Source organism: Citrus sinensis, chromosome 3 (assembly GCF_022201045.2).
Source record: "Citrus sinensis cultivar Valencia sweet orange chromosome 3, DVS_A1.0, whole genome shotgun sequence".
In the NCBI taxonomy this organism is placed as follows: Eukaryota; Viridiplantae; Streptophyta; class Magnoliopsida; order Sapindales; family Rutaceae; genus Citrus; species Citrus sinensis.
Window position 1 is genome coordinate 11,381,426 of NC_068558.1, and position 12,336 is coordinate 11,393,761.

General features: G+C 33.1%; 1 protein-coding gene and 1 pseudogene across 1 annotated transcript; both read right to left on the reverse strand.

Annotated features, from left to right (window-relative positions):
* Positions 1-1,999: 1,999 nt before the first annotated feature.
* LOC127900561 (cytosolic sulfotransferase 12-like) lies at positions 2,000-10,084 on the reverse strand (annotated as a pseudogene).
* Positions 10,085-10,778: 694 nt separating this feature from the next.
* On the reverse strand, positions 10,779-12,087 carry LOC127901333 (cytosolic sulfotransferase 15-like). Its single transcript, XM_052438436.1, has one exon. The coding sequence runs from the start codon at positions 12,048-12,050 to the stop codon at positions 11,043-11,045; it is 1,008 nt and encodes a 335-aa protein (XP_052294396.1). The 5' UTR covers positions 12,051-12,087; the 3' UTR covers positions 10,779-11,042.
* Between the last annotated feature and the right edge of the window lie 249 nt (positions 12,088-12,336).

Consider the following 12,336-nt stretch of genomic DNA (forward strand, 5'->3'; position numbering starts at 1 on the left):
TGAATAGATAAGTCATAAGAGAGGGAAAAAATTGTTTGTGCCTTAAAAAGTCTCATCAACTATGGACGGATCCAGTCTAGGATCGGCTGGGGCACGAGACTCACTTTTAATTTTTTTTTTATAGTGATTTTAAACAAAATATTTTTTATTTTTTATTTAAGAAGTACTCCAGTTCAATTATAAAATAATGAAAGTGCCCCAAGTAATTTTAAAAAATTCCATGTGGCCCCTATTTTAAATGTTTAATTCTTAATAATTTGATTAACTATTAAAACATTTAGAAACTTTAATAAAGAAAAAATAATAGATACTAACTAAAATAAAAAAATTAAATAAAACAAAAGAGATTTACGTTACTCTTTTTTTTTTCTCGTCTCTTTTCAGTGTTTTGAATAAAACAAAAAACTTTATTTGTTTGTTGGCACAGCGGTAGTGGAATAGTCCATTAGGGCAGTGCATGTGTCTCTATGTATGGATTTCCCATAAATCAAAAGTATGTTCCTTCAATTATTTAGTCTTCAACATTGATTCCTAAGTCGTAAGTTTAGCTAATTTTTAATTTTCAATTTTCCGATTGATCTTTTATTTAGTTTCAAAATCTCTAATTTTGTCATGTATTCATATTTTCACTTTATCTTCATTATATGAATATTTTTGCCATTATTACAAGATTGTAAGAACAAATTTAGTGATAACTTAGTTGTATATATTGAAAAAGATGTTTTTGATTGTATTGATAATGAAATTATCTTACATTGTTTTCAACATATGAAATCTCACAGAGAAGTCTTTGACCAGGGCAATCATAACAAGTAAATTTATTATTAATAAATATCATATTTGGGTTGTTTTATATTGCTATCTAAATATGCAAAATTGTATTATACTTTCAATGAGATGTAATCAGGTCCATGCAGTTGTACACCTTATAGAGCACGACTAAGCGCGTGGCAAGTTTCTATTTGAAGGTTGAGGCCTAGAGTACAACCCCTCAAATGGGTGATTGCTATGTTTGCAGTCGCGCATGATCATGTTCAATTTTAAATGTGCCTCATCAAAATCTTAATTAACTACATCCCTCACGTGAATACATGCATAATTAATTCTAGATGGGTAAAAGTTTGTTTCATCCCTATATTTTAAGATTAGTGCCCATTTAGTCCTTATATTTTTTAAAATACCTCAAAACATCCATACTATTAAATTATTGACATCCCTTCTGTTACTTTTTGTTTCTTTTGACTTGTTTTTACAATATTACTCTCTTATAATAATGTTTCTTTTTATGAAATTAATAAAAAGAAAAAATTAAATTATCAATTTAACCCCAAAAATAAAATAAAAACAAAAAGAATATTTATTACTTTTTGTGAAAGCTTACATGTGTCCAAAAAAATTTTATTGTAAAAATAATTAAATTACCTATTTTTTTGGACATTATTAAAAAAATTAATATATTAACTCCTCAGCAGTGTGTTCCAAAAAAGTAACATATATTAATTTTGTTTCTATTTTATTTTTTGAGATTAAATTGATAATTAATTTTTTTCTTTTTACTAATGCCCAAAAAAAATTATTGTAAGAGGGTAATATTGTAAAAATTAAGCCAAAAGCAACAATAAGTAAGAGGAAAGTTGCTAATAATTTAATGTCAGCGATGTTTTGAGATATTTTTAAAAATTTAGGGAGTATACGGATACTAATCTCAAAATATAGGGATTAAATGAGGTTTTATCCATTCTAGATATTACAAATTTTTCAGGTATGAATACCTCCTTTCATTTAAAAACTTGGAAAATTGTTATATATCCATGTCCCAAAGCACTTTTACGATCATGCGAAAAGAGATAGGTAATAATATATTTCAAAAGACATAATATTCAGGATTCAAACTAGTATACATTGGATTTTATTTGTTTATATTCTGATACTTCTCCAAAAAGATATGAATAGACGAACAACTTATTATTCATTTTCGAAGCATTCACATATATTATAATCAGGGTTTAATACCATTGACAAAACAGAGATTGAAGTATACAACCAATGCGTAGTAAGCTTCTGTGCTTCCCTGAAACATGTACTTTAACTTCCGGCAATTCCTACGATAGTTTAAAAGTCAGGCCCGAGCCAGCAGACTTTTCTTCCATCATTTTTACCATATGTTCTGACATTGAAGGAGTTAAATAATTTTTCCAATCTCCGACTTCACCTTTCCTAAAGAAGAGAAAATTTTTTTGTCCCATCAGGCTGTTTCCCAAACTTGGTCGCTTCCAAACCTTTGATGTTATCAAAACTACACAGTTTTGATATTTCTTCAACTACCCCATTGGCCTCTTCTGTTGGTGAATTATGAGAATATGGAGGCAAAGAACAATGAAATTTCTTAGGATTTGAGACGTGTTTACACACTTTCCTTTAAGGTTTTATTTGCCCTCACCAATCTTGGTTTGCTATAGAGTTTCAATGGCAAATTACCTCCAAGATATATCAAATCCTGAATACAATTTTTAGCAAATAAGATTGTATTTCCAGAACAAGCATGAAATCTTCAAAATCTGATTTTTTTAATCTTATTGTATGTCTTTCTTTTTTATGAATAAGATGTTTATTTGAAAGAATACAACCATTAGAAATGATACTTCTTCGAAAGAACTCTTTTGGTTTGAAAATGCATCGATTTACAATTGAAATCTTTTCAATCTTGCTAACCGTTTTCCGATTGACAACTTTCTGGAAATAAACGGTTAGCCGTTTTCTCAATAAACGGTGAGCCGTTTATTCTAGGACATAAAACATGCTCTCTGGACTTAAACGGTAAGCCGTTTTCACCATAAACAGTGAGCCGTTTATTCCAGAACAAAAACATGCTCTCTGGACTTAAACGGTTAGCCGTTTTCTCAATAAACGGCAACCCGTTTTCGTCCAGAATATCAAACCAAACAAACTTGAAAGATGTTACAATCTCTCTTACAATCCCCACTAGATTGTAATATTTTTCAGATTTATTAATGATAAACTTATACATACAAAAGGTATCTTTCGATTTTAACCTTTAATTAGTGAGTGTATTTCAAAGCATTTACAAGACAATAGTGTGCTAAGCATTAAACTTTGTCTCTTAAGTAAATACCGGAGATACATCACATATAAGCTATCCCAGATTTCAAAGTTGTGTTCCAATAGTTAGCACTATTCCGGCCTTGTGCTCTATCTTGGATTCATGAACATTTACAAGATTAAACCATGACCTTGTTAGAAACGGCACCATTTCTTATGTTCACTTAGGTGAAGTTTCAAATCATGTCTTTAGCTACTAAAAGACTTGAACTTCATTAAGAGTAAATACTCAACCTCAACCTCGTAACTATTTGCACCGAATATCTCGAATGGGATTATTTATTACTCGGTGTCAAACCAATCACATAACAACAACTTGTTATTACCCATTTAACTATGGAGTAGCGGTATAACTACTACATAGTTGGGTTACCGTCGTTGGTGACTTTATTATATAAAGGTTTCAATCCCATTCCATAAGATGTATCCTTAACTAAGTCTCTTGAAAGACCTTTTGTTAAAGGATCTGCTAGGTTCTTATTAGTCCTAACATAAACAATATTAATAACACCATCTGCTATTAATTGTTTCACATATTCATGTCTTAAGCTAATATGTCTAGACTTTCCATTATACACTTTATTATAAGCTCTAGACAATGTAGCTTCACTGTCGCAGTACAAAGAAATAGATGGCATCGGTTGTGGCCACAACATTATATCAAACAACAAATTTCTCAGCCATTCTGCTTCTTTGCCTGCAGATGCAAGTGCTATAAACTCACTTTCCATTATTGAATGAGTTATGCACGTTTGTTTCTTTGAAGCCCAAGAAACCGCTCCTCCAGCAATTGTAAAAATCCAACCAGAAGTGGATTTATTGTCTCTTGTATTGGTTACCCAACTAGCATCTGAATATCCTTCCAGTACTTCAGGATAATCATTATAAAACAAACCCAAATTAACGGTCCTTTTAAGATAACCAAGTATCCTACCAATTGCTTTCCAGTGTTCAACACTAGGGTTACTCGTGAATCTTGACATTTTGCAAACTGTAAATGCTATATCAGGCCTCGTACAATGCATAGCATACATCAAGCTACCAATTGCACTAGCATATTCTAGTTGAGCTACTATTCGGCCTGAATTCTCTAGTAATTTAATACTAGAATCATATGGGGTATTAGCTTCTTTAAATTTCAAATAATTGAATTTAAGAAGCACTTTCTCTATATAATGAGATTGACACAACGAGTAACCCCCACTATGTTTATTCACTTTGATACCTAAGATAGTATCTACTTCACCAAGATCTTTCATCTTAAATTGTGAAGTTAAATACTTCTTTGTATCATCTACTCCTTGCATATTTGTTCCAAAGATAAGCAAGTCATCAACATACAAGCATATAATCACACCAAAATCATTCGTATATTTAAAATATACACATTTATCAGCATTATTATGCTTAAAACCATGTGATAAAATTACCGAATCAAACTTCTCATGCCATTGTTTTGGTGCTTGCTTTAAGCCATAAAGAGATTTGATTAACTTGCATACCTTTTTCTCATTTCCAGGCAAAACAAATCCCTCAGGTTGTTCCATATAGATTTCTTCATCAAGATCACCATTAAGAAAAGCTGTTTTAACATCCATTTGATGCACATATAAATTGTTCAATGAAGCAATTGCAAATAGCACTCTTATAGAAGTTAACCTAGCTACCGGAGCATATGTATCGAAATAGTCAATACCATTTCTTTGCTTAAACCCTTTGGCTACTAATCTAGCCTTAAAAGTTTGCAAAGAACCATAATTATTGTACTTTCTTCTAAATACCCATTTGCTGCTAATTGGTTGAGATCCTGGAGGAAGATCAACCAAGACCCATGTTTGATTCGACATTATCGAATCCATTTCATCATTTACCGCCTCTCTCCAAAAAGAAGCGTCTCTAGAAGACATAGCCTCGCTAAATGTCTTTGGATCTTTTTCAATATTTAACAACAATGGTACTTTGTTAAGTACATTCTTTCTATCCCCTTCAACCAAGAAGAGTAGTGCTTGTGATGAAATAAAATCCGGAGCTAAACTTTTTTCTTTCTTTTCACGTTGACTCCTCCTTAGTTCGAAAGATGTCGTAGACTCTTTCCTTTTATTATTGTTAGTGGAGGTAACAGGAGTATTAACACATGGTTGATCAATAATTGATTCTGATTCAATATTAGAATCATGTTGAAATTTATTCTCAATAAATTCAACATCTCTAGATTCCACAATCACATTAGAATTTAAATCTAACAACCTATAAGCCTTGGAATTTTCAACATATCCTACGAAAACACTTTTTATACCTCTAGCACTCAACTTTAATGACTTAGGGTCATGTATTTTATAAAAGGCTAAACAACCCCAGACCCTTAAATACATCAAGTTTGGTTTTCTTCCTTTCCAAATTTCATAAGGAGATATATGTGTTTTCAAAGATGTAATTCTGTTATGAATATGACATGCAGTGAGTAATGCTTCCCCCCACAAATTATTTGGTAGTTTTGCATTAAGGATCATGGAATTTATCATATCCGTGAAGATCCTATTCTTCCTTTCAGCCAAACCATTTTGTTGAGGAGTAAATGGAGCTGATCTTTGGTGAATAATTCCAACTTCCTCACAATAATTATTAAATTCAATTGAGAAATATTCACCACCTCTATCACTACGAACCATTTTGATTTTCTTATCTTTTTGGTTCTCAACTTCAGCTTTGAAAATTTTAAATTTATCAAAAGCTTCACTTTTTGTTCTAAGTAAATACACATAAGTGTATCTAGAACAATCATCAATAAAAGTGATGAAGTATCTCTTACCTCCTCTTGTTAAAATGCCATTATACTCACAAATATCAGTATGTATCAAATCCAATATTTGAGTATTTCGTTCAGCTTTAGGAAAAGGTTTCTTAGTTATTTTAGCTTGGATGCAGATTTCACACTTATGACCTTTAACATCATTGCAATTAATCAAACCATGCTTAGACATGTATTTCAAAGATCTAAAGTTCAAATGTGCTAATCTAGCATGCCAAACATCACAAGACTCAACAATATAAGCTAAGTTGATATTATTATTATTAATGCTGAGTTTGTACATTCCATCACAAGAATACCCTTTCCCAACAAATAATCCATTCTTTGACACAATACAAGTATTACCCTCAAGCACAATCTTAAGCCCATGCTTACAAATACAACTAGCAGAAATAAGATTCTTTCTAACGGAAGGTACATGAAAGACATTATACAATGTGACTTTCTTTCCAGAAGTGAAGTTGATCTCAACTACTCCTTTCCCTGCTACTATGGCTGCATTATTGTTCCCCATGAGAACCATTTGTCCTTCCGTTTCTTCTTTGTATGATAAGAAAAATTTCTTATCATTACAAACATGAATTGTTGCACCCGAATCGAGCCACCAATCATAGGACTTAGTTTCAGCCATATTGGTTTCAGTAATCATGCCAATTTGCATTTCAGAAACCATAGCACAAATCTCTTCAGATTTGTTTTCAATAACATTAGCTTTATGGGAATTCACTTCTTCCTTTTTCTTCTTGAATCTGCAATCACTTTGGCGATGGCCTTTCTTACCACAAAAGAAACAATTTCCAGAAAACTTTTGTGTGCTAGACTTCTTGAATTTCTTGTCATTCTTGACTTTAAAATTCTTTGAGAATTTACTAGCTTCAACAACATTAACTTTAGTATAATCATGCTTATCCTTGGATTCACGAGACCTAGTCTCTTCTTCAATTACCAAGTGTTTTTGCAATTCTTCTAAAGTTATGTTCTCTTTACTATGAAGGAGTTTCTTTCTATAATCATTCCAACTTTGAGGCAATTTAGCAATAATAGCCCCAACTTGAAATGATTCAGAAATTTCAACTTTTAACTCTCGAAGCTTAGCAACAATAATTTGTAACTCATGTATTTGATCAAGAATGGATTTTGTGTCTACCATAATAAATTCAAAATATTTAGATACAAGGAATTTGTCAGTACCTTCTTTCTCCGTTTTGTATTTGTATTCAAGAGCATTCCAAATTTCCACCGGAGAAGTCATAGAATTGTAGAGATCATATAATCTGTCAGAAAGCGTATTGAGTATGTGACCCCAGCATATCAATTCATCATCTTCACGACGTTTCCTTGCAGCCTTAACAACTTCGGTATCATCTTCTCTTGGTTCTGGAAATGGTTCCAATTTCGGATCAAGAACATATGCCACTTTAAGAACAGTAAGGAGAAAGAACAATTTTCCCTTCCAACGAGTGAAATTAGTTCCATCAAAACGATCGAGATGGACACTAGGATTCAGAAATGATGTCAAACTCTTCTCAACCTCCATTTGCACAAAATTAAAACCTTAAAGATTGTTGGTGAATTATGAGAATATGGAGGCAAAGAACAATGAAATTTCTTAGGATTTGAGAAGTGTTTACACACTTTCCTTTAAGGTTTTATTTGCCCTCACCAATCTTGGTTTGCTATAGAGTTTCAATGGCAAATTACCTCCAAGATATATTAAATCCTGAATACAATCTTTAGCAAATAAGATTGTATTTCCAGAACAAGCATGAAATCTTCAAAATCTGATTTTTTTAATCTTATTGTATGTCTTTCTTTTTTATGAATAAGATGTTTATTTGAAAGAATACAACCATTAGAAATGGTACTTCTTCGAAAGAACTCTTTTGGTTTGAAAATGCATCGATTTACAATTGAAATCTTTTCAATCTTGCTAACCGTTTTCCGATTGACAACTTTCTGGAAATAAACGGTTAGTCGTTTTCTCAATAAACGGTGAGCCGTTTATTCTAGGACATAAAACATGCTCTCTGGACTTAAACGGTAAGCCGTTTTCACCATAAACGGTGAGCCGTTTTCACCAGAACAAAAACATGCTCTCTGGACTTAAACGGTTAGCCGTTTTCTCAATAAACGGTAACCCGTTTTCGTCCAGAATATCAAACCAAACAAATTTGAAAGATGTTACAATCTCTCTTACATCTTCACCCTCGGAGAAAGAGCATCCCAAGAAATCAGCCAATCTCTTCACACAAAAGGTTAAATCCCTTTTGGTGTCTTCATATTTCAAAAAAAAAATACTCATGAGGTTGTTCTAAACAAGCTGTTCAGTAGCCTAACACATGTTCCCAAATGGGTCCAAAACTTTGGATGCCACAACAAGCCCTCTCAAAAGCTTCATCTATTCGAGATGGCTCCAAATCTCGAAGTCTTGGTATGAATTGCCAATCCGTGATGAATTGGTCTAAAGGGTTCGTACGAAGGTAAACAATGCCACAATTAGAAGTAAGAATGGAAAGAGGAAGTAAAGCAAATGGGGAGTGCGTTGGAAAAAAATCCTTGGTTTAGGTAAGTGGTCAAGATTAGGTAATGGTTGATTTTCCATGCAAACGTTGAACTCAAGGAAAGGCACTAGCTGATGAGGATTTGTAGTGAGCAAAGGACTATTTTGTAATCCATAACGTGATCGGTTTACAATTGAAAATGTGATAGCCTTTAACCAAGTGGTGCCTGATATCGGAAAGGATGTTAGCATTATGTCAATGTGCTTTGCTTCGAAGTGCTTTTGAGAAATGATTATACCGTGGAAACAAACATACGGACACCAAAATCCTTGGTATTGATAAACATCAAAGCTGTTGCAGAGTTGCACTTTTTGAAGCTGACTCAAGAGTAGTTCCTCTTCATCATCGCATGGTCATGTTCCTTGCTTATTGTTTCAATCGAGGGATTTTCTGAGTGCCCTATAGAAAGGATAACTTTGAGGCTAAGCAGGTTGGGTGGGATAGTTTTACACAATTTAATACTCCCTTTTAAAATTTAGTTTCTCTCTCTCTCTCTCTCTTTGGTAATAGTAATTTATTATTAAAAAAAATTATTCCAAGATACACCTATGCATCAAATTGGGATTTTTTAAAATCTCTATTCTTAATATTGTCTCCGTTCTTAATATTAAACAACGGGGCCGGCTGCAGGGCTTTTCACAGTTGCAATCTCGACAAAGAATAAAGATGACTTTTATGTTGCTATTTTTTTCAATGGCCTTTCAATATGAGAGAAGGCGAAGATAACTCACTTTTCATTCCTGGTAGCTTTTGTTTTTCACCTCCAATTTTCAAATAATATATCATTAAAGCTAATTAATCACAATTTAGTTAAATTTGGTTCGTTTCTCATCTCGGTCAGCTTTATTTCAATTAGTCCAACTAGATATGATATATATCTCGACAATTTTCTTTTTTTTATTACACATGTCCGTAGTTTGTCTCTATCATTGAAAAAAATATAATTTATTATAATTAACACGACTAATATATATAGTGGGCTTGCGTCAGAAAAATCTTGTCCTGCTTTAAGTTGCATCACTAATTTTTTATGGTCATATCAAATCCGCTCCTTCGTACGTACACGTAAATATGGAAAATTAAAAAATTGTTGACAATCTATGAAAAGAGATGCCCACGACAAGATTTAGGAAAAAGAAATAAACTTCGCCTTCACTCTTAACATTTAATATGGCTGAATTCTATGTAATTAATAAACCATCGTTGATTCAACGAGAAACTTTAGCAAATTTGTTCAATTAATTAATAGTCATTATCAATCATTGTCTCGTGACTGAGAAATTTTTGTCCGAGGTTTGTCCAGTTTAGCGGTGAACGTGAAACTTTTACGGCTCTTGGTTCCTTGCACACCAAGGGTGTTTACTCTTTGCTGGAAAGGTAAATTCTGATGGTCTTTCTAAGGGTAATCCAGGTCTTGTAACTTGTCTTCACCTTTGTGTATAGATAAAAATGGTGTTTTGTTAGGTAGTTTTGGTTGCTCTTTGGGTATTCAAACTGCTTATTTTGGGCAAATTATTTTATGGCTGTGATCCAGGTTACTGAATAGCGGCTGAAGATTGATTCTTTACTGGTTATCACCATTTTGCTCAGTCATACTCCTTTGGCTTCCCCGCGGTCTTTGTACAATAATTGGATTAATAGTCACAACTTGATTCATCACATGACCTTTTATATATTTTACTCACACGTATAGAGCTAATAGTCCCGACGCAGATAATTTGGTAAACATTAGCCTCCGTTATTCACCTTATTTTGGTTATATACATTTTCTTATCTCTCTTTTTCCTACTTTCCATTTTCTTTTGAGGGGTTTAGCACCTTATTCTCCTTTTGCCGATTTATTTAATGTTTTTATTTCAATAAAGCCTCCTCATTTTGTAAAAAAAAAAAAATTATAATCCAGTTTGGTAAATGACTTAATTTAATGTACATGTTTGATGAACAGGTGAGGAATCTTTTCTCATCCTTTTTCCCTCTTTGTTTTTTCTCACTGAGTGAATGGTTAAGGTTGAGTTTTTTAAATTTATTTTTCACTTTATTTACGAACAAATCAGTTTTTTTTTTTTTTTCAAATAACTAGATTATAAAGACAAGTACACGTAAAGAGAGCATAAAAAGAAAAAAAGAAAAAAACAAAGAGATAATCCTAATCGTTGGTGAACATACCTAAAATGGTTGTACTTATTATGCCTGATCATATTATAAAGAAGATTCTGTTAATTGGTGATGTTACTTCAGCAAAGATCACATGCCAATTTACTTTTATCAGCAGTAACCTACCGCGCCACGGGAAGCTTTTGAAATGAGGTGGGATGATAATTTATAAAAGCACATATATAAAATATTCAAATTAACAAATACATTGGCTGCGAGGGAATTTATTGAAAGCCAAAATGGAGAAGCATCGAACAGCCACTTGGGGGAACAAAAAGCAGCAGATTATTCAAAATTCAAACAAAAAAAAGGAAAGGAAAAGAAGGCGGCAAATGGAAACATGCATGCTTTCAAAACTTGATGAAACCAAGCTTGAAACATAGTAATTAAACTTCACTCTATATCAATTCTGGTTCCTGCAATGAAGTTTTAAAGGTAAGACCAGAACCAGCCAACTTTTCTTCGATTATTTTCTCCAAACGCTCTGACATCGATGGGGTTAAATAATTTTTCCAGTCTCCAACTTCACCTTTTCTCAAGTAGTGAGAATTTTTCACCCCATTTGCGTACGCTCTACCGGTTTTGGTGACTTCCAAGTTTTGGATATAATCAAAACTACATAGCTTGGAGATTTCTTCCACCACACCTTGGGTCACTTCCTCTTCCGAAAGAGGACATCCCAAGAAATCGGCCAATCTGTTAATGCAAGAGGCGATATCTTCTTTGAGATCTTCATATTTCAAGAAGAATATCTTATCCGGTTGTTCTATACTGGCTCTCCAGTAACCCAACGCATGTTCCCAAATGGGTCCAAAAATCTGGATTCCATTACAGGCCCTCTCAAAAGCTTCCGCTAGGTCAGATGGCTCCTTGTCCTGAGTTCTAGCTATAAATAGCCACTCTGAGATGAATTGGTCCAGTGGGTTCCTACAAACGTACACAATTCGACAGCCAGAATTCAGAATGGAACCTGGTAGTAAAGCATGCGGGACATGCGTTGCAAAAATCCTTGGTGCTGAAAAGCATTCAAAATTGGGTGATTGATGGTTGAGATAAAGATCAAACTCAAGGAAAGGTACAAGTTGATGAAGGGTAGTAGTGTGCAAGGGGCTATTTTGTAATTCAAAACGGGAACGGTTCATAATAGTAAAAGTAAGGGCCTTGAGCCAAGTGGTGCCTGATTTCGGATAAGTGGCTAGTATTACATCACTTTCTTGTGCTTGGAAGTGCTTTTGAAAGGAGATAACAGCATTAATGGCAGGTTCTGGACACCAAAATCCTTGATATTCACAAAAATAAAAACCATCGCCTTTTTCTTTCCGAAGCTGACTCAAAATTAATTCTTGATTCTCCTTGACTTTCTCTTCTGCTGCAGCATCAACCGAAGGATTTTTTGATTTTTCCATGGGAAATTTTAGAAAAAATTAAACCAAGGGAAAAGTTTAGAAGACAACTTGCAGCACTGGCACATTAAGATGGATATTTATACATAACTAATTCTTCATCTCTCTCTTTTTTTTTTCATTTTTTATTTTATTTTTTGCTATGGATACATTTTTAATTCTTGAAAAGAAAAGAGAAAAGTTGGCATCATGCGGAGGGTAAAAAATACACCACTAAAAAAAAATAAATCAAAGTCAAGAAGTGGACTTGTACTCCCATATTTTATTCAGTAGACAATTATTATTCAAT

Coding starts and splice junctions, on each gene's coding strand:
- LOC127901333 (XM_052438436.1), bottom strand. CDS start 12,050: ATGGAAAAATCAAAAAATCCTTCGGTTGATGCTGCAGCAGAAGAGAAA.